This window comes from Centrocercus urophasianus, unplaced genomic scaffold (genome assembly GCF_019232065.1).
Source record: "Centrocercus urophasianus isolate 14NV4802_14NV808 unplaced genomic scaffold, USGS_Curo_1.0 seq_19, whole genome shotgun sequence".
In the NCBI taxonomy this organism is placed as follows: Eukaryota; Metazoa; Chordata; class Aves; order Galliformes; family Phasianidae; genus Centrocercus; species Centrocercus urophasianus.
Window position 1 is genome coordinate 15,315,531 of NW_024884744.1, and position 27,519 is coordinate 15,343,049.

The 27,519-nt window shown below is 37.2% G+C and overlaps 1 protein-coding gene across 7 annotated transcripts in view; it reads left to right on the forward strand.

Moving 5' to 3' along the window:
* The window catches only part of DOCK10 (dedicator of cytokinesis 10), a 136,465-nt gene that overhangs the window by 82,496 nt on the left and 26,450 nt on the right, over positions 1–27,519 (forward strand). For 5 of the 7 annotated variants that reach the window (XM_042820431.1, XM_042820427.1, XM_042820432.1 and 2 more), the window contains 23 exons: positions 1,961–2,083; positions 3,346–3,425; positions 5,906–6,093; positions 6,603–6,668; positions 7,321–7,413; positions 9,283–9,406; positions 9,557–9,678; positions 10,329–10,415; positions 10,958–11,050; positions 13,484–13,602; positions 16,015–16,084; positions 17,669–17,782; positions 18,421–18,492; positions 19,097–19,243; positions 20,736–20,819; positions 22,914–23,010; positions 24,660–24,704; positions 25,107–25,282; positions 25,408–25,524; positions 25,942–26,053; positions 26,752–26,873; positions 26,959–27,073; positions 27,215–27,281. In XM_042820431.1, the coding sequence (XP_042676365.1) occupies positions 1,961–2,083; positions 3,346–3,425; positions 5,906–6,093; positions 6,603–6,668; positions 7,321–7,413; positions 9,283–9,406; positions 9,557–9,678; positions 10,329–10,415; positions 10,958–11,050; positions 13,484–13,602; positions 16,015–16,084; positions 17,669–17,782; positions 18,421–18,492; positions 19,097–19,243; positions 20,736–20,819; positions 22,914–23,010; positions 24,660–24,704; positions 25,107–25,282; positions 25,408–25,524; positions 25,942–26,053; positions 26,752–26,873; positions 26,959–27,073; positions 27,215–27,281 (2,433 nt within the window). The remainder of the gene's footprint in view (positions 1–1,960; positions 2,084–3,345; positions 3,426–5,905; positions 6,094–6,602; positions 6,669–7,320; positions 7,414–9,282; positions 9,407–9,556; positions 9,679–10,328; positions 10,416–10,957; positions 11,051–13,483; positions 13,603–16,014; positions 16,085–17,668; positions 17,783–18,420; positions 18,493–19,096; positions 19,244–20,735; positions 20,820–22,913; positions 23,011–24,659; positions 24,705–25,106; positions 25,283–25,407; positions 25,525–25,941; positions 26,054–26,751; positions 26,874–26,958; positions 27,074–27,214; positions 27,282–27,519) is intronic. The other 2 variants (XM_042820429.1, XM_042820430.1) reach the window with 2 other exon arrangements.

The following is a 27,519-nucleotide window of genomic DNA, read 5'->3' on the forward strand; positions in this document are numbered from 1 at the left end:
GCTGTTGAAGTGTTTTGCTACATTTGCTTTTCCTTGACCTTGCCACTCATTGTTCTAAAATGCCTTTGGTATGTTCACGGTGATAAGGTGCTCTGTCTGTGCCCAGGAACTGAATGGATCCAGCAAAACGTGGGAATGCAGTTGTTGAACTGCAGGTGTAAAACATGTAATACTGCTACTGTGACAGTTCTTCAAATTTAAAGAGCTGGGAGCATGAATATGTCCATATAGTTTGACCAGCAGTAAGCAGTCAAACTCTGCTCTGAATGCAGGAAGTTTGCATTTGTGAGAATCAGCTTGCTTTCCATGGATGTCTGAATTGCGCCTGTAGTGGAAAGTGCTCTTGGAGTGAGCTACTTCCAACACAGATCTGGTTCTGTGCGCTCTGAACGCCCCCAGCCTGGTTCACAAAGTGCCTCTTTAACCGAGTGTGCTGAGCACCAGGATGGGAATTATTCATAGGTTCCAACAGAAGCTGAGTTTGCTCAGCAACCCCAGTGCAGAGCCCAGTGGCACAGCTAAAATGCTTTCTCGACGTTCTGGTCCTCTCTGGTAGTCTGGAGAAGGAGGAAACAATGCTGAGCTCGTCATAATGTCACCGGTACTGTAATAGTTATTTAATCTTATCTTTTGTCTTTTTTTCCATCGATGGTTTAATAGGATTTGTAAAATAAGCGATGGCTGCCAGAAGTTGGGTCTGGTTTCTTCCTAGTAACTTAAAATATTTGATGCTGGTGTGGACTCTATTCCCTGTAAATCCTGAAAGGAAAAATCTGATAGAAGAGGGCCTATTATTCTTTACAGTTACAAGGAAATGAAATAGTAGTGTTTTTTTCAGTTAATTAATTAAAGCCAGGGTGTGTTTGTGCTCGTTCTTGGGATCTTCTTCCAAGGGTTTACTCCATTATTTTGCATCTGGCAGCGATTTGTGCTGGCATCAGTTACTCTTCTCCCTGGCAGTGAAACAGAGAAGTAAATTAAAGAAGAAAGATTGGCCAAATGATTCACAAAACAGCACTTAGTGTCAAGAACATTTTACTTTTGTTAAGCAATGTTTTAGCGTACAGCGGTTGAATCCAAAGTTCATTAATTTGGATAGCTGCTACATTATCCAGTCCAGCCAATGTGTGTGACCCTTGGGGCTGTGCAAAGGGCATTGCAGTGTCTTAATTAAATCCTGCAAGTGTCAACAAGCAGGAATGGAAATATCTGAGCATGTTTTCCTGCGTGCACGATAGCTGATACTTATTGTTCCCAGTTATAAACCATATCCTTTCTTTCCATTTCACTTGGCACTTAGTAACTGGTTCACCAAAAATTTAGTTAGTGTTCCACAAGCCTGTTTTTTGAAGGAAAGCTGAGGCACGGTGAGTTGATGTCTTGCTTCTGGAAGACACAGAACAGATTTAATGCATGAGAAAACTCTCTAGGGGTCTCTACCCTGGTTTTGCATAAGCGCATGCTTCTTTACGTGATGAGATGTAATGGTTGCAATTTGATGTTTTGCCGTGATTTCTTTTATTAAAAGGATCAATGGAGGGTGGAGTAGGAAGCGGGCTCTGGTGAAGTACACTTCTGCTTTCTCCGTTGAGACTTAACAAAACATAAAGGGAGGAAAAATGAGTGGATGCTGAGCTGGATGATGATTATCTGTTCTAGCACTAAAATGCAGGAACTCTAAGATGTCAACAGTCAGGCTACATCTGAGGTGACTTGGGACTGTTTGCATAGTGTAAGATCCTTAACTCTTTGCAGAACTGGGGCAGTGTATGTAAATACACTGGAACTGTCTCTGCTCCTGCAGAGGTACACCTCTGAAAAGCTTTCGTGTGTGAAGCTCTGCAGAAAGTTCTTAAATCTGTGGAAGAGTTCAGGTCATATCCTTATTAAAAGATGACATGACAATTCCAAGCATTCAAATTGATGTGTTTGTAAACATGTTACTTTTCTTTCTTTATAGACCAGTGTTCAAAGATAATCAGGGAAATGTTGACAGAGACTCACGATTCTCACCTTTGTTCAGGCAAGAAAGTAATAAGATTTCCATGGAAGACTTGATTAAGCTAATAGCTGAATACAGAAGGTAAGGAGTGCTTTTTAATTCTATTTGAGAAAGTATAAAAGCTTTATAAAGCTGTGAAAATTATTTTTCACAGGTTTTTTTTCATCGTTTAGTGCAATGTGCCAAAGGAGCCATATTATAAATTGGTGTTTTTCACATTAGTCAGTGTCTGCCAAAGACTGCTTTAGATTTTCTAGTTTTCCTGGAAAGTCATTTGACACATTAATAAATGTTGCTGTAACCTAAAGATAGTAATTTTTAAAATTAGCTTCTGCCCTTCCATCAGAGGAGATGCAGGTAAAGGAACCAGCACAGGATAGTATCATAAAAACAAACAAAATCAAACACATAGCACTGTGAAAAAGTGTTCTTTAATAGTTTCTCTGTTCCTGGTTTGGTTTGTTTGAGTCTCTGTGTCAAGCTGCAGAGAGAACATTTGAAAGAAAAAGCTTTTCCAAGTGCTTGACAGTGTGTAAATTAATGAATAGCAGTGTGGCTGGATATTCTTCCATATAGGTGTAGATCCTGCTAATTCTACAGCAAAGACTACGTGAATGACATGAGAATTGAAGCTTAAATTTCTTCTGTACTCCAGAAGAAATAATAATAACATCTAGAAATAATATAGTAAATTTTTCCTATTCCATTTATGTGAGATCACAGAAAGATTGAGTATCTACTAGGGAAATTGGATCAATGCCTTAATCACTTGGATTACCTTACTGTTACTAATTGGTAAACTTTGTTTACATTCTTGGTATTTGAATAAGAATTCTCTGCTCTTCTTGTCTGTTTGATGCATATCCTAGATAAAAAGGAATTTAGTATCATGGTTTTGGCATGTTTCAAGCTGCTTGGGCACAAGGAATATGTCTCAGTCCCTTTTCGGCATAGCATTTTTCAGAAGCCATGATTCTGTGAGCTCCTCATGTCTCAGTGGTCACAGAATTACTTTTAAAAAAACATTTATTTCAAACAAAAAAAAGAAAAAGTTAATTCTTGAAAGGATAATTGTTAGTTCAGCAGTTTCTTTCTCTTCCGTAACCTGTGACCGCTTGCAAAGAGAAGGCGTAGAGAACGAGTGAAGCCAAGAAAGAAAAAATATTTCTTCCCTCCTGTTGCATTTCTTTTGAGTCTGGCCACCAACAGGTTTATTTTAAAGGTTTTTACTATATATTTATATCTTAAATCAAGGTCTCTTTTTCATTTAGGTTTAATTCCTATTTTGGGTCTTATGTCCCTTGTTCTAATTTTCTAAAATGTTCTCATTTCTGTAATTGCAGAGCAGAGAAGATTAGCAAAATACAGACCATACCTGGCAGCTTGGAGATTGCAGTTGATTGTGTTCCTTTGGAGCATCCAAGTATGATTCCACTTTATGATTAAATATTATAATTAAATAGGACATTCTCATAGGCTTTCTGTCCTGAATTGTGGTAATGAGACCATTCTGGTAGAACTATCCATCACTGTGTAGAAAAATGTATGCAGTTGTTTGGGAAGAGAATGTGCCTGATTTTGTTTTTTCTTTCCATTTAATTACACCATTCTTTTCCTCCTTCACCTGCACAAATATGCTTTCGTGATACAGAACATAACCTGCTGTCTCCATATGTGATGTAAGTGCAGGGGTCACTTTTTGATATCTAAGACTTTCAGCCAAAGAATTGGCTTGGGCTTCTGTTCAGCAAGATGTTGAGAGCCTGGCACTGTCAATGTTTCCTTTGATGCATGTATCTTCTGTGAATCAGCACATGTGGGATGTGATTACCAGCAGGTTTCCAGAATGCAGATGAGATGAAGGACTTTGTTCAGAGGCAACTCTGGCAAAAGTGCAACTCCTAGTACAGATGCTTCTAATTTAATCCTGTTTTAGTTTTTGTTTCAAGCAACACATTTCTGTCCCCCACTGTTGCAAAAAGCTCAGGACCATCTCAGTTCCTCTGAATTAAGTGTAACTGTCACTGTTGTTCAGGTATCATTACATCTATGTCACTTTCATTTAGTTCAGAACAAGCACAGCAACTGCTCAGTGTCAAGATGGAGATCAGATTGGGATGTAGACAAAATGTGGTCTGTGTGGTCACAATATCTATGTATGTGTATGTTAAGATATGTGATGATCACACATTTTATACCATCTGTACGTGGCACTAGATTTAAGAAACTTTTACTAACATTTAAAAAGAGATTTTTATATTTGGAATTAAAAAAAAACAAAAACCAAAAAACTTACTAACAAAGTAAGCCAAATGTTCCAAAGCAGCTTGGATCTTTCATTATTACCTGGCTCAGTTCACTGTGGCCAAGTGAAGGTCGGATGCTAAAGGTACGCACTAGTGGGGTGCTCAGTACATGCAGAAAGTCAGTGAAAATTCCCTTGAACAGTAACAGCTTACACATTTCTTTGGCACAAAGAGGATGTCTTGCAGTAAGGCTATAAAAAAATTAAAAGCTGTAAGAGATTTTAACATTTTAATTTTAAAATTTTAAGATTTTAAAAGAGAATTAAAATCTTGATGAAAATTTGACTTTAGTCAGCTCTGAAGGAAGCCCCTGTAGCAGCTGCATCCAGTTCTGTTGTAACACCTCCTTCCCTCTAAAAATAAAGGTCTTGCTTTGTGTTAAAATCTCTTTTTTGCCAAGAAGAGCCAAAGCAAAGGAAGGTGAATGCAGATGTTGTCAAGAAACTGCTGGTACAATTGTGTCTCTGGGGATGGACGCTGCTCTGCTTCGTATTAACATCAATTTGTATTAGACAATTGCAGTAGATCTTTGTTTTGGTAAGATGTTATTTGAGATAGTGACAATAAGAGCTAGAGACGAGGATATATCAAGAGATGTCTGCGTTTAAGCTTCTAGAAATCTGTTGCTTTTTTGCTGCAGAAGAGGGGGGGGGAAGGCTAAAATCGTTTAGTTTTAGGAAGGGGAAAGAAAGAAAGCATCAATGATGCCTGGTCCATGCCTGTTGACAGAACTCTGAAACTGTCAGGAGGGCAGCAGCCATGTCCCCTGCTTTCCCCCCCAAAATAACCTTAAACCCAGAACTGGGAGGTTCCGTCTGTGCAAAGGACAATTATGGAGAGTGGCTGATGGCCTTGCAGCATGTTTTTATGGGAATATTTATATGCAAGGGATCACCAGCTTCTTTCAGTTTCCTCCCCACAGATTGGTGGGATTTTCTAGTGGGTCACTGTTGGGTTTAAGGAAAGAATTCTTACACAGAACCTTCAAATTGCTGTTCCCAAAAATAATTCAGGACACCCCTAAGTTGATGACCCAAATCTTCTCAAGTGCTTTTATGCAAACAGTCCTCGTGTTTTTCATGCTGAGATTGCATGTCTCACTGATTCAGTGGTGCAGATATACAGAGTATCTCTCCCTGTTGTCTGGGTGACAGCTTTTGTTTTCATCTTCTGTTTCTTAATTGGATTTCAGTCATCCCAATTACACCGTGTATTTAATCTAGTACTGTGCTGCTTGTTTCTTCATTTTGTTTACTGTGTTATTAGATGATAGAAAGGATTAAATGAGATATTGGACTGTAAAATTAATTAGAAACTGCATCAGATATTCCTCACTTATTTCATTGAAACTGTCAGCGTACCAATGGTTGTTATGCCATCAAACACCTTCAAATACTGTGAATGTCAAAAGTTTTTCAGTGCTGCACTGTTTAACTTCAGTGAGATAAAGTGCTTAAGGTTGATGTATGTAATTCTGGATTTATGTGAATGCATGTTACAGAGAAATTTGACCCACTGCATCTCAATAGTGCTTATTCTTAGTAAGACTGTATAAAAAAGGTCATAAGGGATGTTTTTCTTTTCTGCTCTTTTGAAGATTGTGTAACTTCATCTTTCATACCAATCAAGCCATTTAATGACATAAAGGAACATCAGCCCACAGTGGAAGTTGAGGAGTTTGTACAGGAATCAACAAAATATTCTCGACCTTACAGAGTTTACAAGAACCAAATATATATATACCCAAAACACCTCAAGTATGATAGCCAAAAACATTTCAATAAGGTACAGTATGTGATGACCAATGCAGGCCAATATTGAATAGGTATGTATTACACAAGCTCTGTTATTGGAATGATGGAGTACTTATTGAAAGGAGAGGGAAATGGTGATGCAAATCACTGACATTTTTGACCTTTGCGGTCATAAAACTTTGCTACAAATGTAATGAAATAAATTTGTGTATTAGTTTTAAGTTTTATCACTAATTCATGGACTAGTGAGAATGAGGTAATAGTTTTTTCGCAGTCTTCAGAAGGTACGTGTTCTAATAAAATCATGTATGCAGATGCAGTGAATCTGGAATTTTCTTTTTTAAGTGAAACTTGAGTACTGATTGCATTTGTGCGCTGGTCACTTTCTAATCTGCTTCTCTGCATTTGATTGACAGCACTGAAGGGAAGGCAGGAAGGCATTTCAAATTTGCATGTTTTTCTTAGATTTTTGAAAAGAGCTGATTTCATTTTTACGGCCATCCCAGTCCTAACCTGAGCGCTAATGCATTTCCTTTTCAGGCACGGAATATAACAGTATGCATTGAATTTAAAAGCTCTGATGAAGAAGGAGCAAAGCCACTGAAGGTGAGCCACCACAAAATATATTCAGAGAGCATTATTTCTGAGAGCATTACTTATAAAACCCAGGAATGGGAACTATACTGATTTGGAACAATTTAGCTTACTGTTTTTACAGTGAAACTTGCTTGGTCTAAAATTCACTATTTACCTGAATTTTCTTCCTGAGCTTAAGATGCTTCGTAAGAAAAAATGAGGGAAGAAATTAGAAAACTTTAAACTTAATTCTGAACTTTGCTATTGACCAAGCTCTATAACATAATATTGTTGTCGTGTGAATTCTGCATGAATAAGCTGTCATCAAGAACCTCTGGACTGATCTGTGCCAGCAAGGGGATTGTTAACAGAAGTCAGTAAAGGCTTTATGTTGTGTATTGAACCTCATAAAGATGAAGTAGCTTTTGTAAAGCTTTTTGCAGAAGGCAAATGGAATAATTAACAGCAAGGAAGAAGTTGAAGGAGTGCATTGCTTAGAAAATTCAGGGTAATTTTCATGGATCAATGAACTATTACTGGAAGTTTGTTTAAAAATATTAAATTGTAAGCAATTATCAATCCTTCATGATACTGCTTTTAATGCAGGTGTGTATTAGATATACTAAGAGTGCCCTCATCAGCACAATTTGACAATGTAATCAAAGTATGTTGCTTTTCTCAGCGCATTTATGGGAAACCAGGTGGACCATTATTTACAACAGCAGCCTACACCGCTGTGCTACATCATTCCCAGAATCCAGATTTCTATGATGAGGTCAGTCTGCTTTTTTACTCATAAAATGCTTGCTAATGAGACAGGAACAAGTGTAAAGAATACCTGTTACAATTTCTTTTGTACATGTATGCAACTTTCTTATGTCAATCTACATAACTGTTATATCTCAGTGAGTCTTTCCTCTTATAAGATGTTCTGAGTACGTTTAAGATGCTGTAGAGTTGATTAGGAACAGCCTACTCTCTAAAGTGCTTGTCTGAACAGCAGGAAGGATTCAATGCATCTCTGAATGTGATGGAAACAATAAACGTTATGATGAAGAATGGAAAGAAATGTCAGAACAAATCCCTCTGACACATAAGATCTGCACTGGGGCATTTTTGTTTATCCAGTGATCTGAACGGAATGTACAGTGATTTGTAGTGGCTGCAGCAAGTAGCTTAGCTCATGCTTTGGGAGATGCAGCTCTAGAATGCTGATTGTATGTTGGCCTTTGCCAAATGCTAGATGCCCATCTTTACCATGCATTTTTACATTTCACCAACACCAACTACGATTTCCAAGCTTTCTGCAAATGAATTTAAATTCACCCTTTCAGTCAGCAGTGTATTTGATGGTGTGATAATGCCCTATGTGTTATCTGGATTTTTCCCTACTGTTTCTGTGTAGTGATAATGCTGGCCAGCAGCCCCAGCAGAGTAGTTAACCAGTGTTTTTCAAACCACTTGATCTTGGAAAAACTTCCAAACATTAAAATAGAGGTAAGGTCAGCAACTATATATATAGGCATTAATTTAAAATTTGTGTTTAGGAGCTGGGGTGGGACTTTTGCATTTTTATAGAGTAATTTAGGCTGGAAAGGACCCTGAAGATCATCATCAGATCCTGCTATCAAAGTGATTTTCAGTGCTTTTGAACTACATTTATCCTACTCCTTTGCAAGCAGTGTTAAGGGTTATAACACATTTGACAATTTGCTTCTCTGTGATCTCAGTGAGCCGTTTGCTTTGGGCAAATCACTTTCAGTGTAAATGAAGAACTGAACTCAGACCTTAATAGATGAAATGGCTGGAAGACACACACCTATTCTAAGCGTTACTTGTATTAGAAACGACAGCAAATCTTGACAGCAGTCTTGAAAATAATGTAGAATGTTATCAAAAAAACTTGTCTTTATCTCCACATCTGAATGCCCATTTCGTATCTATATTTATGGTATTAGATTCTTACCCATAAGCTGATTTAATGCTGCAAATATTTACTAACAATTTCTAAGCCTTACTTTAAGCATAGCATCAGCTTGGATAAGCATTATCACAGTTTAGAAGGGCAAAGTGTCTTTTTCATTAGTTCCTATGGTAACATGTTTTGATTACTTTGTATATTTATTCCAGTAGGTTAATGATATGTCAGTTCAAATCTGTAGGGATTTGTGGATGACATGACATGGGATTTAAGAAGGACCAGAAATCCTAAATAAAAGTTGATTTTCGTGTAAGCCATGACATTATGCTGAACAAAATTTCATTTTAGTTTCCATTTAGACTGCCTTAAAAATAAGATAACAGTGATGGCTATTTACAACTGCACTTGTAAGCAGAGTCTATAACTCTTTAATTCTATGCTCTTTTGTCTTCTGTTCTCTCATCAAAAATGCAAATACTCATCCACAAGACAGAGAAGAAAAAGGCTGTTTAATTAAAAGTGATAGATAACTTTCCTTAGCAATTTCCATAGTCAAATATCTATTACAAAGGCAGCAACAGCACCACACAGATGAGCAATTGTCAGTAAAGGCAGACTGTACTTAGATCTTTGTGTAGAGAGATGTCATTCATTTAGACCATGTCTGATGCCTGGTTTAATCGATATTTAAACTAAAGTGAGGTGTAACGTTTTACATTTCAGGTGAAAATTGAACTTCCCACTCAACTCCATAAGAAACACCACATTCTGTTTTCATTTTATCATGTCACGTGTGACATAAATGCAAAAGCTAATGCCAAAAAGAAAGAGGCTCTGGAAACACCAGGTACCTGTAGCAGAATTACTTTTAATTATAAATATAAATGGTGTACATTCAAATAAGGATTTCAGAATTTCTGTCTAGATGTTATTGTCTTCCTTTAAATTTGAGCAGCTTGTTCTCCAAGGTGTCATATTAATTTGTTCTTGTGTGCAGTGGGATATGCATGGCTTCCGTTGTTGAAAGATGCTCAGCTTGCTTCCCAAGAACACAACGTGCCAGTAGCAAGCAGTTTGCCTCCCAATTACTTAAGCCTTCAAGAACCTACTAGTGGAAAGGTATTAATTCATACTTTCATATATTCAAGTAGCACAGAGTAGTAACTTGCAAGCGTTTTATGTGAGATCAAGTTTGCATTTACACTCATCTAAAAGTCATCCATTTTGGAATGCTCATGTGCATAGTATCATTGAGTATATAAATGAATGTGTGTAACAGTGGGCTGTGAGCCATATGATGCTGACTCAAGAGCATATATGGAATAAGTGCGTTTTATAATTTTCTTCTACAATATTATACTTAACATCTCCAAAACTCCAGAAAGAACCTTTAATGACAAACTCAGGCCATATGACATTCATTCTCCAGTTGATCCACAATCGTGATTCATTCTCCAGCTTTGCAGCGTGATATCACTCTTTCCCACTGATCCTGCCAGTTTGGGTTATTTGTGCCTTCTTGTTTGTTTTACTATCATCATGAGGACAGGGTAGGGCAGTGATCTGGTCGCTTGAATTACAATGTTCATGGCCTCTTGCTGAAAAGTTGGCTTTTGTTGCACTAGTTCTCTATTTGTGAAAGCTATTTGGAAACAAATAGCTATCACAGTTTGTATGTGCTTATGTGCAAACCTATACAGTGAAAAAGAGGTGCTGACTTGAATGAATAGGAAATAGTGCGAAATATGTTTTTTGTTTTATTTTAATAGCAGATCGGCTGTGATGTAAAATGGGTAGATAGTGGGAAGCCACTTTTCAAAGTGTCTACTTTTGTTGTATCAACAGTAAATACTCAGGTAAGCTGAATTTCCTCTTAGCTCTGTTTTCTGTTTACAAGTAAAAAGCATCATGGAAAGTCTGAAAGATGCTTTCTCTCAAGTCTTGTATGATATGTTTCTCTAACGTTTAAAGGTTACTTGAGTATAGAATGGCAAGATGACAATGATGGAATGCACATTTTAACAAAAAATAAAAATGACTTAATGTCATGCTACAGTAAGAGTCATGAAATGTCAGTTTAACAAGAAGAACAGAAATTGTGAGCGCTAGGAAAATAATTCTGGCCATTGAAATCCCCTGGATTGTGAGAAGAAGACTAATTACTCACAACACAAAAAGAAAAGATTGGACAGAAGACATAGAGATGTTTTGTATATAATAGGGTATATATAGTAGCCAGTGGATTAACCTAAATAACTTGATCTATCTTCCAAGGAGTTACGTTTAAGGCATTAGGTACCAAGTGTTGTCTTCAGGAAATTTCTATAACCAGTTTATTGGGTTGAATTCTAATCCTTTCTATAGCATGAATTAACATGAACTTTTGTTTATCATTTAGGATCCGTACCTGAATAATTTTTTCTATCAGTGCCAAGAAAGGGAGAAGGATTTCTCTCAGCCTCCTACCTCAAACTTCATAAGTTCTTGTAAGGTAAAGTAACCTGCAGCACAGAATTATGTTATAAAATGGTAATTAGGACTTCATCTCAACTGATCTACCACTGCACAGTTCTCAACATGGCATAGATTTGGCAGTAGGCAATGAGTCCATGACAACTCCAGTTAGGCTTCATTGGTGCAGCAACTGTACTGCTGGTCAGAAACATGTCTCCCATTCCCTTTCCAATTTAGAGCACACGTGCATCTGTTTTATTCCCAGTTTTGATAATCCAGCCTATGCAAAGCCTCAGTTTCCTTTAAAAGATGGTTGAGTGTTGTTTTGTTCCTCTAGGGCTGTCCAAAATAAATGATCTGGGGCCTGTTGGCTTCTGGTATTCCCCCTCGTCCTCTGTTGCCTTAGATATACTGTGTTTTGTATTACCTCCTACTTGTCTCAAGATTTTTTTCTCAGCAAACTGCTAATTAAAAGGGCTTTTTTTGGAGGGGGGGGGATTGTACTTTGCCTTTGTATAAATCAGGAGTACTAGTTACCTGCCAAGGTCTGAAATCAGTAAGAATCTATCCTTTCTGCGGAGATGAAATGAACAAGTAATAGCATTTCACCTCAAGTACCGTGTTCAGTACTTGCAGGCCCCTCACAACAAGGAAGATATTGAATCCCTGGAGCATTCCAGTGAAGGGCAACGAAGCTGTGAAGGGTCCGGAGCTCAAGTCTTATAGTGAGCAGCTGAAGGAACTGGGATGTTCAGTCTAGAGAAAAGGAGGCTCAGGGCAGACCTTATAGCTCTTTCAGGGAGTTGTAGAGCAGATTGTGGTGAAGTGGAGGTCAGCCTCTGCTCCCAGGTAATAGCAACAGAAAAGTGGGGAATGGCCTTAAGTTGTCCCAGGGGAGATTCAGGCTGGATATCAGGAAAAACTTCTCCAAAAGAGTGGTGAGGCATTGGAACAGGATGCTCAGGGAGGTAGTGGTGTCACCATTGCTGGAGGTGCTCAAGAAACATGTAGATGTGCCACTGAGAGACATGTTTTGGTGGTAGGTATACGGTTGGACTAGATGATCTTAGAGGCTTTTCCCAACCTTAATGATTCAAATTCTACGATAAATGTGTCTGTATTTGGTAGAGGTCAAAAGCTGTGAGGTAGCAGAGGTATAGCAAGCAGTTTTAAAAGAGAATTGGGTAAATGTAGGACTGTAACACTTCCTTCATGAGTTAGCACTCTGCATTCTATTTACTGAACTTTAAGACGAGGAGAAGACTGAAGGATGGCTATGACATTAGTTGCACCATTATATTAGCTCTAAAAGATTGTACGTGGCTGGTATTTATTATTTTTCCTTGTGGCAGCCTGTAAAATCTAATTGCTGTTTGGGGGTTTAGACATGACCATCGTGTACGTGCTTTTCCTGTTTCATTTGTCATTAATGTTTGAGCAGATTTTATAATGATATTCGAGAATTTTCTATAATAAGCAAACAAAATGTTCCAATAAATTACAGCCCCAGTTCTCTGAGCAAGGCCTTAAGGGTGATTTGAAAGGATTGCTTTGGTTTTAAATACTGACAGTTTGTGCTAGTTAATTTAACAAAGTGATTAAGGAATGCTTTCAAAAATGAAAGCGTGAGTTAATTGTAGATTATACCTCTACTGAATGAAGACCTTATTTGTGAATTTTTGAGTAAATGTTAAGCATATTGGACAAAGTTCAGGAATCCAAGCTTCATTACTTTCTAGTTATCTGAATAACCAGAATCTCAGTGGGTTTTATTTGCTTGTAGCTTACCTTTTAAAATATTTCATCGATTTTATTAGGAGATAGAGATAATGTTGTATGTAACAAGGGATTAATTATGCAATATAATTGAGGAATAATGTTACATGAGATATTTTTCTTTTATTTATAAATCATTAATAACTTTGAAGAAATTTAGGAAAGATTTAGAAATGACTGAAATGCAAAAATTGAAGGAATTTAAAGGATTTTATTTTATTTTTAAATTAAGAGCTCAATATCTTCCTTGATCAGAGAAGGTAATATAATGTCATTCTAATAAAGCCAGGATGTTAATATTTTGATCAGTGTGCTTTTCACATGATTAGTTTAGCCACAAGTACGTTTCACCAGATTCAAATATAGAATGATTTTACCAAAAAATGTTTGCGTGTTGTAAAAATAGTTCATTCTTTCAATGCTGTGGTTTTGGGCTCAGGTTTTTTGTTTCTTTGTATTTTAATCAGGATAGAGCAAAAGATTGGAATTCTGAGATGTGGACAATACCTATAGTTTCATGGATTATTCAAAACAACTCATGTTTAAAACAAACTGCATCAGGAAATAGTCCTCCACTTTGCTGTCCATTTCCTATCACAGTAGCCGTTCTGCCTTCCACATGCTGAAACAGGAGAGGAAATAACTAGCTTTTGTTTTGGAAATCTCTTAATTTTCTTTCTCATGTCCGTTACAGAATTTGATGAGGATAGAGAAGATCCATGTAATTATGAACTTTCTTCCCATAGTCCTGAATCAACTCTTCTGGGTTTTGGTGCAAAACAGTGATGATGAAGTTGCAACAGCTGTGACCAGGTATCTGAGTAGGTTTCATATAAAGGACATAACTGTACATGTTTGTCCAAAAATAGCTGCTCTCATGAAGGCTGACTACGGTGTTTACACTTCAATAAGTGAGAATGCCTGCTTCCCCTTAACACAAGGTTCTGCAAGTAATTCATGCAAGAGCACATGGCATCATGTGGTTGGCTCTGGTACCAACAAAGAGACCACTGATCATGGTGAATGTGTCCCTGTACCCACAGGCAATGACAGTTAAAGGTCTCATTCTTGAGGAGCTAATTACTTCTTAATGAACCTGAATATCAATTTTTATTTATATTTGAATGTGAGGATGTGGAATTCAGCATAGAAAGAACTTAGCATCTTGCAACAGCCAACAAAGAGTCAAGCATTCAAGTTATGCTTTTCTAGGGCATTTTCTAATTAGAAATATATATCAGCAATAATTGGAAAGCCATGGGCAGCATTTTCTGGTGAGCTAGCAAACAGCTGGAATGATTTTCCGAGCTTCTCATCCCTCACATAATGAAATTGTTTTTATTGATGCTGTTGATCAGTGCAGCAGGAAAAAAAAAATACTGGAAAGATTATTATTCTTCTCTGCAGGAGGGCAGAAAGTGGCACTGCGTTTTCTTTTGGCTATAGGGGTGTTTCTGGTGCACTTCTGCCAGGAGCTAAAAACTGTGACTATAGCTAGTAGGAAAAAATGACAACTCTCAGCCCTCAACAACCCTGTTATACTCAACTGCTGTCAGTACATTTTCTTTCTCCAGTTATTTTCCAGGATTCATTTCTGAAGAAGGATTAACTAGGAAAACTTAAATGAGGAAGCTAAATTCCTCATCTTAGCCTTGGGAAAATAGAGTTTTAGTATACTTTATCAAAGGTTCATGGCATCTTGCAGAACAAAGTCCTGCCACATCTAGGTGCTAGGAAACATGCCTCGAAATCTGTGATTTCATGACTACATGCAGTTTTCCGAGGAAAAGAGACAATTGGCCTTTTGTCCTGGAATCCTTCACAGCCAGCAAATCTACTAGTGTTAAGACCAGTTAGGGAGAATGAAAAATCCTTACCTTGGCTAGAATTGAAGTATCAGTTGACCAACAGGAAAATTAATACAACAGAAGAAGCAGTTGTTTAAAAATTAGACTTAATGATTAGATGGAAAATAGGAAGATGCTTTTTTTTTTTTTTTTTTTTTCATGCATCAGAACGCACCTGGTTACAGAAAAAAGGAAGAATGCTCAGTTTTTTCTAGTTTGTGGTGGCTTTTGTGCTAATACTGTTGATGTCAACAAGAATTTGCTCATCTGCTGTGTGCGTTATTCATTGATGTGTCCTATATATACACACATTGTATTTTGTTCTGAATAGCTTGGAGCAGATTATGTTGAACTTATTAAAAGCAACAACAACAGAATGAAAGCTTAGAATTGCTTATGTGTTGGGAGAAAACATTATGCCTTTCATACTCTCTCACGATTACTTACTTGTCCAGATGCCCAGACGTGGCATCATTTCTCTGTCTTATCTTTGCCAGAGCTTATTTCATTTTCAATTCAGTGTAAAGGCTGAAGGATCACAATGGACACAACTAACTTCATCATAGAATTTGTATCTTGCTGAAAGTTTTACTACTTCTACAAAAAGAAATTAGATATATGTGAAAAACATGACCTTAAAAGAATTACAAAGCTTTTGATTGCAATAAGAATTACTTAGATCACCCATCTATTAGAAACAGCTGCTTGTATGTGGACCAGAGTCTGGCATGTATCTGTTGGTGTCTCTATGTATTAATAATCCATTTCAGTTGTGCTATCATTATGAGTGCCCTTGAATTTGAGATACGGTCTACCAAGTTTTTGTATTTATGTTCTTTTAACATAAAGCTAAGATTATGAAATTTCAGGATGTTTTCTATGTAAAATATCTTAAATTTGAAACAAAAGAAAAATAAACAAAGTCCTAAATGAAGAAATGATATGGTTAAGTTGAAGGTAACTTCACGTGTTTTCTGAAACAAGATGGTGTCAGGCAAAATGACCCACATAAACATTTAAGAGATAACCTTCCTGAAACACTTGATCTCAAATACTTCTACATCTGCTGTTAACAGAAGCACAGGCTTAAGTTTGGTGTTTGCATGACCTGAGGAATTCTCTTCCATGTTAATGATCACCAGGGTGTTTCACAGAAGCTCAAAGCATCTTCAAATGCCATGAATGCCCATCCTCTCCCTGCTGCACAGAAATGAGAGCTCTGCCTGCTCAGACACTTGGGCTGTGGCTGTGCACAGACACTGCAGGACTGTTTCAAACTGGGTCTTGATAACACAATAAAGTGATTTGTTAAATGACCCTTCTCTGCCTTGTGACACAAAAGTTCAATTTGTATTTTTGGTTTTTGTTTATTTTCCAGGGTTCTTACTAATATTGTTGCTAAATGCCATGAAGAACAGCTAGACAACTGCATCAATTCCTATGTGACGGTATGAATGCTGCTAAACTTAAGTAATTTTATGTAGCTATTTTGTCTTGATTTGTGGTTTTTTTTCTTCTCGTCTACCCTTAGTTGTACTTCTCTGTAGCTTTCTCTGCGTTAGCATTACACCTTTCTGCCACTGGCAGGCTAGGTGGCTCAGCAATGAGGAACTAAGACAAGACTTCGAGGAGGTCTTCGAAGAGTGAATTCCAGTCCTATCATAAGTGTTTTGTGCCACCTTGGAAAAATTACCCTGCCCCTCCATGCCCTAAGTGCACCGTATGCAGTAGGGACTCTCCATTCAGTGCTTCAATCTTGGTTTCAGTACTGAGAACTGTTAGTTGATGTCTCCAAGGTGTGGGTTTACTTTCATACTTCATGGAGGTGCGTTTTACGGGTGAAGCATCTGAGCACCTTAGTCAAATTCTAATCTCAGGTACCAGAACTGAAACCCAGAGGAATTCTGTTGAAGTTCAGCAGAACAGTTGAGGCTGTGAAAGTAATAATGTTTGTAACATATAAATATAGTTAATTCAGTGGGTATTAACATCTGCTTGATAACTTTTGAGATTTGCATTAGACACCTATTGTGATTAAATATCTTTGAAATAGCAGGTGATTAATCAGGCTATACCAAAAGTCCATTTAGCTTGTTTCCCATTTCTAGCAGCAGCCAAAAGTTAATAACTGTTAATCTCTTTTATCTATCTGTAAGGAAATGAATAATACCTACTTTTATTTTGCAAATAAGTAAATTCAGAATTGTGAGTCACTCAGATACTGTAATAATGTGAAATTACTCTCACTTAACTAAGAGGACCCAGAAGTGTCAAATGGCATAGGGAGAAGCTTATTGCATCTGCTCTGGAAATAAAACTGAATAGTAATAAGATATTTTCAAGGGATAGTTCTTTCTTTTACACTCTTTCTGCTTGTACTGAAATAACGTTTCTTCCTAACTGAAGTGGTTGCAGCACTCTTGTTTTTGGGAAGCCGTAATTGATCACAGTACCAAATTATTATCTGAATAAAATATTAAATGAACCTCAATAATAGATCTATTAGTTCTGGGCAGTTTGATAGTTAAATTCCTATGTTTAGGGCCTGATGGGGTTTAGTTTCCCTTCTATCAGTTCTAGTGGGTGCTTTACACATTTCAGGATGAAGAGTTGCTACTTACTCTAACAGTTGCCATTGGAAGAAAGGAGGAAGTGAAAGGTGGCCTTGCCTAGGTGGGTGAAAAACCCTCCTTTCTCCTTCTAATTGCCTATTCTTTGCTTCCCTGGTGGAATGGCTTGAAAGGCATTTTAGAGTTACGAGGATCGTATGCCCTACTGGAGGAAAAAATATGTTGTGGCAATGATTTTTAGCACTGAGTTGAAATCAGTGTCAAGTTCCGCTTAAAACTCAGACTTTGTAGGGAGTAGATTTGTACCATTACTGCTAAGGGCATTAAAGATTGTGTGAACGTATTTTTCAGTCAAGATGTTTTAGAAGGCAAAAATTGTCAGCTGTTTATGGTCAATAATTTATCTTCACCTACTTTTTGTGTTTGTTTCAGTACTATTTTGACTTTTTTTTCATTCTTCAGTATGTGTTCAGAACCAAATCATTTGAGGAAAGGACTATTCATGAGGAGCTGGCCAAGAATATGACTGGTCTTCTGAAGTTAAATGACCAAGCAACCGTGAAACAGGTTTTAAAGGTGAATGATGCTGAATTAGCATTTGTAATTTTACAACTGCTTTTCAGCCTGAAGCTTACTTGTGACATCTTTTTCCCTTCTTTTTTTTTTTTTTTTGTCTTCTTTTCCTGTATGAGCTTTGCATAAATCCAACCTGAACTGATTCAGCAGAACAGACTTGCAACAGTTACAACTTCTTAAGATAATTCATTTCTCAGAGTCCTTGGTTTGCATAAAAATGCCTCCTTTCTCTTACTAAGTCTGTATGGGAAACCTAATTAACTGCACATATGACATTAGCACTTAGGATATTTTGGTTTAATCTTTATTTTAGAAGTTGTTGCACAGAGAATAGTCATGTGTTAGTAGGACATTTACATCTGATTTGAGCTGCTGTTTTTGGGTGGTTACCAAAATAAAAAGTATTGAGTTCCTCCCATAAGCAAGATCTAAGAAATTGATACATGTGTAAGCCCCATTAATGAAGCTACAGTTACTAAAGTACACAGTACTCTTGCTCTTTCACTTATTTGTCATGGAGAGTTTAACAGTGTGCTTTACTGAGAAATGCATTCCATCTCTAAAGAATGGAATTGGCCTCATAAAATCTTTGTCAGATAATCATATTTCCTAATCTCTTTTTTCCTTCTTTTGAACAGCACTCCTGGTTCTTCTTTGCAATCATGTTAAAATCAATGGCACAGTACTTGGTTGATACAAAGAAAACAAAGGTAAGCATATATGTTGCTCATAATTAACAAGGTGATCAGGTTCTAAGGGAAAATATAAAATGCAGAATCATGTGAAATAAATGTATTTGGAGATTTCTTCTTGAGTGCACAAAAAACCAAAAAGTTGTTACACATCTTAAAATACTGTTTTTACCCACAAAAACTCTGACCTACTGGGCTCAAACCTATTATTGCTTGTACAGAACTAGTCAGCCAAAATACAGTTGCATCATCTTTGTAACAGATGGATTAGAATGGAATGAGAATTCTATAATTTTTCCTGGCAGAGGATAACTAGATGGCAGATAGGTGATCTTGAAACAAAATTTTGAGAAAACCTGTAATAGCTGGAGACAAGTTCATTTTTCTTCCTGGCCTCCTTTCTGCCTAATTCTCAAGGGTACTTTAAGCGTACATGTGCTGGCATCTGAAGATAGCTTTTCCCACTTTTCTGTGGACAAGATTCATGAAAATCTAGAAATACTTACATATTTTCTATTGAATTATCTGTGCTTTTCATTGTCTTCACTCTTGATCCAAACATGATTTCAGGTTTAATATGCAGTGTTACATAGTCTCAAGTGACGATCTATTTACTGCTTAGGTTTCTCGAACTCAGAGGTTTCCAGAGTCATTTCAAACTGAGCTGGATACACTTGTGATGGTCATGGCAGACCATGTTGTTTGGAAGTACAAAGAAGCTCTTGAAGAAACTAGGAATGCAAACTACAGCACTGCCAGGTTTCTCAAGGTATATATTCTGTCATTACACTTAATTGCCCACACTTAATGGAAGATTGAGGCTATTCTGCTCTAGTTGAAGGGAAAAAGCAATTTTGAGTGAGTGGTGGTTCAATTTCCAAGTTTAGTATTGAATTATAGTTCAGTTTTTCTATTCCCTTGGGTCTTTGACAATGCAAAAGCTTTTTCTAATTCTGTTTTAAAACAGTTTTGATGGATTTGTATCTATTCCCTAAGAGTCAAGTTTGCGAATTCTACAGATTCTTATGTTATATTTAAATTAATACAAAGTTTGGTAAAATATATATATATATATATATTTATATTTGGATATATATATATATATATATATATATTTCCCACTGAACCGGTATTTTTTCCTTAAATACTGGAGCTCTGAATGACTGAGTGGATAAACTTTTCCTAATCACAAACACAGTAGGCAGCTTTTACAAATCAGAATAAGCAAAGTGCAAATATTGTATGGAATACTGTAGCCTATCTCTTTATGTCCTTTTTCTTAATATCCCTTTGTTTACTAGATATAAACAAATTCATATGCGAGTTGGAGAAGTCATAAAGTGGGTTGTGTTTTTTTCTTTTTGTCCTAGTATTTCTCAGTCATATTTAGTTCCCAACATCAAATTAGTTGTGAAGCATTGGAAAATTGTCATTCAGTAAGCGGTGTGTCCAGCTATTTATCTAAGTAGCGTGTGAAGCTGCTTATCTGGTGATTTCCCCCTAAACTTTCTGTTGGAGGGAACTACCCTTCTCCTAGCATATGGAATGCTGTATTAGTATACACTGAAATCCAGGCCGAAATCTTTTATGACGAATTGAAGCTCAGCATTAGGAGGAAGCTGTATTCCAGCAGTAAATGCTCCTGTGAGGTTAGAAGGAAACCAACCACAAACTGAAGGTGGGTTTCTCTACACTCGCACCTAAATAAAATTAATAATAGAATTGAGAATAGATAGGAATTGCTATTACATTGGCTTCTGTTGCTTGTTTAATATGGATGTCCAAATAGCTGTTTACACACTTATCTGCATATATAGCTGCATCTATTTGTGGCTTTATATCACTTGGAAGATGATGTTGGTTTGAGGCAAAAGCATAGATGGAGAAGCTTAGTCAGTATTGTGAGGTGTTACATCTGTGTTGCTGCAGTTTTGTGTGTTATTTTTGTACTGTTCATCTGAACTGAGAAGATGATAGTATTGTGTTATGCAATAAGGCATATGTTTCTGTTCTAATTTCTTTTCAAATCTGGTCTGCCAGAAACAATTACATAGGTACAGGGACAGTGTGATCAATGCGTAATTATTTGCGGGGAGGAAGAGGTGATTTTCATCAGTTTCCAGTGTTCTTTCCCCTGTTATTACTGATTTCACCTGCCCAAATGATGCAGGTTTACAGATGATGCAAGACAAAAAGCGAGGTTGATGAAGTCAAGTACTGCTTTTTTAGCAATAAAATAATATTCTTTCCTCTTTTCTTAGCGCTGCTTTACATTTATGGATCGTGGATTTGTGTTCAAGATGGTCAACAACTATATAAGTATGTTTGGAACAGGAGATAGCAAGGTATAGTTTTGATGTTAGTTTCTAAGTGACTCACTAATAGAGAATGATTTCATTTTAAAAGCATTCGTAATGCATTCCATTGCTTTGCCATCCTCAGAACTCAGTCATTAAAACCTTAATTTTACAAGGGTTCTCCTACAGATGAACTCCTGGTCAAACATGAAAATTACTTTTATGACCATTTCTGGAAATTCTTTAGATGCAAAAAAAAAAAAATAATAAAAATAAAAATAAAAAAAAATTAAAAAAAAATCAACAGATGTGCATTTAAGTACACTTTTCCCTTACAGATGAAGTATTAACAAAGATTTCGTGTAAACCTTGGCTACATGTAAAGTATTGTTAGCAATTACCAGTCTGTGAGTAATATTAACAAACATAATGTGGGGCTTTTTTTGTTATGGTTGCTTTGGGGCCATCTATTCTCCTTCCTGAAAGTAAAGAGCTGTGTCCAAACAACTACTCACTGAGCGCTGCTAAAACATGTAAAACATGAAAGAGGCCGACCCATTCTTGGAATTTAAGCTTTGATTCTTGGGAGGATATGCTTGGGATTTGGTCCACAAATATTAGTAACATCTGAGAGTAATTTTATTTGAGGGCATTAAAGTAAGAGCATATGAACAAACTACCATTGTGTAAATTTGACTGTATGGTACCTTGCTTAGAACACAAGTAAGCCAGTGAGCTCCAAATTACTTTGCACTTGCTATGAGGAAATTCCACGTAGTATGAATTTCTTCTATAACATCTATAATACTCAGTGATGTAATTTGGATAGTAAATGTCAAACTACAGGAGGTCCCAAATTTTTCAGCTCGATTCCTTCATTTTTAATCCGTGAGAGAAGTCACATATCTTTCTCCTATTCCAGCCATGTATGTGAACTATCTCACCACATTGTTAAAACAACAGATAACAGGATGTATTCGGGATGCGCAATCTGTGTGACTCATCTCTCCCAGAAAGCTTACAAAACTTTTGTTCATTAACTTTTTGTAACTCTTCAGTGGTGATCTGGGTATTTTTAAGTAATGAATGAGAATTACTCCAATCTGTTTCACTTAGTAAATCAAAATATCGTGCTGTACACAGATTTCTCACATCATCTCTGGAGAAGATGGATGGTGTCTCTTGGTAGTAGTGTTGTAACCTGGAGCCTATAATTCTGTGAGCAATATTATATAATCTGAAAATTACTTCCGTATTTCAAAATTCACTAAATCTAAATGCATTCAGCCTCCTTAACTGTAAATATGTACACATTGCCAGCCACCCAGCTTCTTTCCAAAGCCATCTGCTGGGACACATGAAGGAAAATCACTGTGAATTCGATGCAGATGTGCTGCTGGAACAGGCTTGCATCACACACAAACAATAGCCATAAAGTAAAATCACAGGCCTTTCCCTGAGGTCAGAAATCTCTGTCTTGGATTGGCTTCATTTTCAGTCAGACACCTAAGCAAGAGTCAGGCGTTAAAATTTCCTGCAGGGTTCGTTTGTATATGGCCCTTCTTCAACTGGATTGTTTATTTTACAACAAGGCTATACTATAATCTGGCCTCTCTTTTCAGGAAATTTAACAGCATTTGTTGCTGCCTGAATAAATAGTCTGTGCATGTGTCAATATATAACACTGCAGTCTCCGTTTATTCTAATTGTGAATAAATATCTCCCTAGAACTCAATTCACTGTGGTATTCATTCAAAAAGACTCAGTTCTTCTTGGAAAACGTACTTCAAGTGCTTCCTTTCTTTAATTGCCGTTAGACCCTGAATTCCATGGACAGCTGTATTCCTGATGTACTATAGTGCCATAAAATGTTTCAAGGAAAACCCTCTACTCAGTAGAGGATCAAGCTTTTATTTATCAGTACATCTTCAATACAAAATCATATTTGAAGAATGCAGTAAAGATTGGAGTGCAACAAGTTCCTTTGATAACAGAAGAAAACCAAATGTTATTCATGTAGCTTAACATAACCAGCCATAAGGTTGCATCATTGGATGTCAGTTAGAGATAAATAGAGCAGCTCTATCTTACTGTTTTCTTTCTTCTACTGTAAACTGAGCTATTACCTGTTACGATTTTCAGACTTTACATCAGTTCAAATTTGACTTTCTCCAAGAAGTCTGTCACCATGAACACTTTATCCCTCTGTGCCTGCCCATACGATCTTCAAACATTCCTGGTAAGGTGCCCCCTAAAAGGATTTTGTAGTGTAGGGAATTACTGGGTGGTTCAGATAACTCTAACGTACTGTCTGTACATCAACCATGAAAGTTTGTCAGATGTGGTATTTTACTGTGATAAAATAATGTTGCTTCACTGTGTCTGTAAATACAAGCAACCCTTGCCTGCCCAGCTGGAAGGTGGGAGCTGACTCTCCTACTGGAAATGTGTTGAAATCTCTAAACCCTGAATTACTAAAACCTCTGCACATGGAAGGAGTTAAACAGATAGAGTAAAAAGGAGAAGACAGAAAGGCTGTGGTGATTAGAGAACTGTGAAACTAATTGCTGGGAAAAGCTTTCCTGCTGCAGTTGACTGTATCACTTGTCCATATGACAGTCCTTCCCTTGGGAGGAGGACGTGAGGAATTTAGAAGCCTCCTTCTTATGGAAAAAGAGGCTGTTGGTACTTTAGCCTCTGGAGTATCTGTAGAGTATTTCTAGGTTGGCAGGAGGGTACCATGCAATAACTCTTTCCTTCCAAATGCATTCACTTTACATTGTCACCAAGTTCTGCTGCGTTTTGCATGGAGCAGCATGGCAAGAACGGCTCATTTCAGGGTGTGTTAGTGCTGCCACCTGAGCTACTTCTGAAGGTGGGAAATACTGTGGATAACGTACATGAGAAGCAGATTTTGTTTAGACTTTGTTGCAGGAGCTAATTTACTCTGCTGACGCCCCAAGACAAGTAGCAGCCACGTTTTCCTGAGCTGATGGCCCAACCCCCCTGGCTACCAACCCTGTAGCTGGACAGTCTGCATGCACAGCAGGTTTCCTTCGACCTGGAGCATGAGGCTGATTGATAGTGAGAGCAGAGCCCTGCGCTGCTCCTTTGTGCACACTGAAGCCTGTTGTTTAGGACCTAACTCTGTGGCCAATATCAGCTACAAAGTGCTTTTCTTCTTGGTTTCAAAGATGGTAGGATTTCAGCTCTAGGTACAGCTGCCAGTTCTGACAGTTTTCTGTGGGCTCGGGGGTGTTCTGTTGGAATGTAGTCACTGAAGTCGCTGGGATCTGAGGGTACCTTTCAGGGATGGGAGAATTATCCTTCTGTACAGCATTTCTCAAGGGAAGTGTCTCTTTTCTTTTGCATTAGTTTGTGCCACAATAAAGAGAGTTCAGTCCTGGTGCTCATCACTGTTAGCAAGCTTCAGGGATTTTATGTTTTCCAAGCAGTACATTTTGGAGAAATATCAAATACTGGCTAACAATTCATTTTTAACCTGCTTGGGCAAAAGCTGTGCAACGTGTCGCTGTTAAACCACTGTGAAGTTTATTACTTCTTTGTCATTGTGAAAAAATATATATTTTTAGAAACATTTTATGAAGACAATCATTTGGCCATTTTGTAGTATTTTTTGGTATAATTGAAAAGCTGAAACTTACTGTAGTGGTTTCTTGTGCGTAATGATGTAAACTGTTTATTCATCTTCTATTTCATACAAAGCAGTTGTACAAAGTTGAAATGAAAGCAGAGACTGGTAGAAGCTGCTTCATTCAAATACCAGTCAAATTATTTAAAAAGTTACAAAGTACATGTATTTGATTATTCATTTTTTAAAGCATATATTTTTTTCCTGTTATTGTTTTATATTTATGGTAAATGAAGACCCCATGACACCTTCAGAATCAACCCAGGAATATCGAACGTCAGGTATGAGCAAATTACTGTGTAAGAAGCAAGTAGAATTCTGCACTAAGAGCCTTAATAATGAACAACTGTTGTCACTGAATTGGACTAAATTAAACCAAATATTAGTCAGTATTTGTAAAAGTGAAGTTAGTCTAGACCTTTCTACTTTATAAATTTTAGCTAGAAAATGAGAATAACAATTTGGACTTAGTGCCTCAGAGGAATGATCAGTCTTACTATGTACAAAACATTTGAGTTTGTCGTTTCGGATTGTGTATATAGTCTGGATGAATGGGACAGACAGACCAGGAAATCAAGCTTTAACAGTGGACTAAAACACAGTTATTGAAAGTTTGGAAAACAGGAGACGGCTTTTTTTGTAGCATGCATTAATTTAGGCTTTTTTGTCCTTTCTGTTCCAAGATATTCCAGAGTACACATTGACCAATGAATTTTGCCGTAAACATTTCTTAATTGGAGTTCTGCTGCGGGAGGTTGGGTTTGCCTTGCAAGAAGACCAGGATATTAGGCACTTAGCTTTGGCTGTGCTCAAAAATTTAATGGCAAAGCATTCATTTGATGATCGATACGCAGAGCCGGTAAAGACACTTGTTTATTCTTTTTCCTTATTTGTTCATACAGCGGCTAAATACGTGAAACTTCCTTAGCTACCAGTATACAGTAATTAGTTTCTTTGGATTTATGTTATATCTTTTCTTCTTAGGCAAAACAGGCACAAATAGCAAACCTGTACATGCCGCTCTATGGAATGCTTTTGGACAATATGCCAAGGATTTACATGAAGGATATGTTCCTTTTCAATATCAATACTTCCAATCAGGTAATTCTTGTGGCTTCAGAACACTGAAAGCAGTTCAACTGACCAAACTGAGGTCTGATTCCAAGGTCTGAGAAAATCCAATCTGGTAGGAAGAAATCCAAATTTATCCTTGTCAGAAATTAGCTAATGAAATACAGGTCTGATTTGCTTGCACACCCAGTAAGCGGAGTTAGACTTGATATATTCTTTTCAACTCCACTGACTGACATTGCAGATAGCTCTGGCATATTACAGTAAGCCTTGAGGGTTTTTTTTAGGCTGTCACATCTCCACAGCTGAAAGTATGTTTTCAAGCTCCCTCTCTAAGAGGGACAACCTCTTAGAGGTTGTATGTGTGTATTACTGTATGTGTGTTGTCATTGTACAAGTTATGAGTGATATCATCTAGCAGTTTGTTCTGTTTATTTCAAAATACAGGGATCTAGGGATGATTTGAGCACAACTGGAGGATTTCAGAACCAGACAGCAATGAAACATGCAAACTCTGTGGATACTTCCTTTTCCAAAGATGTTCTGAACTCTATAGCAGGTATGTATGACAGATTGATCATCCACACAGGTGGATTTGTGTGTATCTCAATCCATTGTGCTTTCTGCTTAGTATTCATGGATGATATCATTAACCCATCTTATACAATACTCAAGGAAACATGGTATCCAATGTTTCTCTTCCCTTTGGGTGTTTTTGGGTTGATTTTATTTCTCCTGTGAAGCTATTCTTCTTCCACTGCTTCACTTACCCTCCTGCTTTGGAATGATGCCAGGCTCTCACAGATCCCTGTGCCTGAGTTCATTCTTGCAGTCTGTCTGTCTTAAGAATAGTTCAAAGGTTTCTCCCGAGTACTCCTAAAGTCTCTTGGAGGAAAGTACTCTTAGTTTTCCCAGGCTTAACAGAAGGGTGAAAACAACTTACTTTGTCCACAGCGTCCAAACAATTCTGGGAAATTCAGGGACATCTTCCCAATGATTTTCATGGCTTTGGGTCAGGCGTTATGGAATGCAACAAGCCATTTCAATGACATTAATAATGGCAAACTGAATCATTTTTCTTCAACTTATTGCATGTTTTCTGTACCAAACATACTCATCAGTATCTTTGGCATTGAAAGTTCAAAGCACTGGTATCAATCCAGCATGTGACACATTTTAAGTTCTCCATTTTTCTTGTTAGTTTTTGTATCCATAGATGTTTTGGTTTAGCATGTTTGCTATGACTTTCATTTACAGCCTTTTCATCAATAGCTATCTCTGCAGCAAACCATGCTGACTCGAGAGCTTCCTTAGCAAGTCTTGAATCTAACCCAAGTACCAATGAAAAAAACAGTGAGAGAACTGACACGTGTGAAAAGGTACATGTGAAAATATTGAAAATGATTACCAGATGTGAATACTTATCACTGAGCTCAACAAAGCCCTTTGCTGTCAATTCAACAGATCATGAGACCTTTGTCTTTGATTGGATCAACTCTTCGTTTTGACAAGCTGGATCAAGCTGAAACTAGAAGCCTTCTTATGTGTTTCCTTCACATTATGAAAACTATTTCAGAAGGTGAGGAAAATGTGCTCTGCCTGAGTGAGGTTGTCATAAAATAGTATGAATATCGAATCCAAACGAACATTAGAATAATTATCAGTGGCACACTTAATTCCTTGTAATAGATACGTAATATATTTTAATATCTCTCTTTAGATGCACTAATTTCCTACTGGCTGAGAGCACCGTTCTCAGAAATAACAGACTTTTTCAGCATTTTGGAGTAAGTTTATTTTTACAGTTATTTGATTAAATGATTATTTAAATGGCTGAGTGATGATGTTCGAAAGCCAATGCTGTCAATTTTTGAGTTTGTCGTCTTCATGGTATAGGCTAAGAATAGCTATTGTATCTGGGATTATTTTACCATACCCTTCCAAAGGCGTAGTGAGGCATTAGTAACAAAACCCATCTTCCAATATGTTGGCCATTTCTATGAACAGAGGCCTTAATGCTTTGGG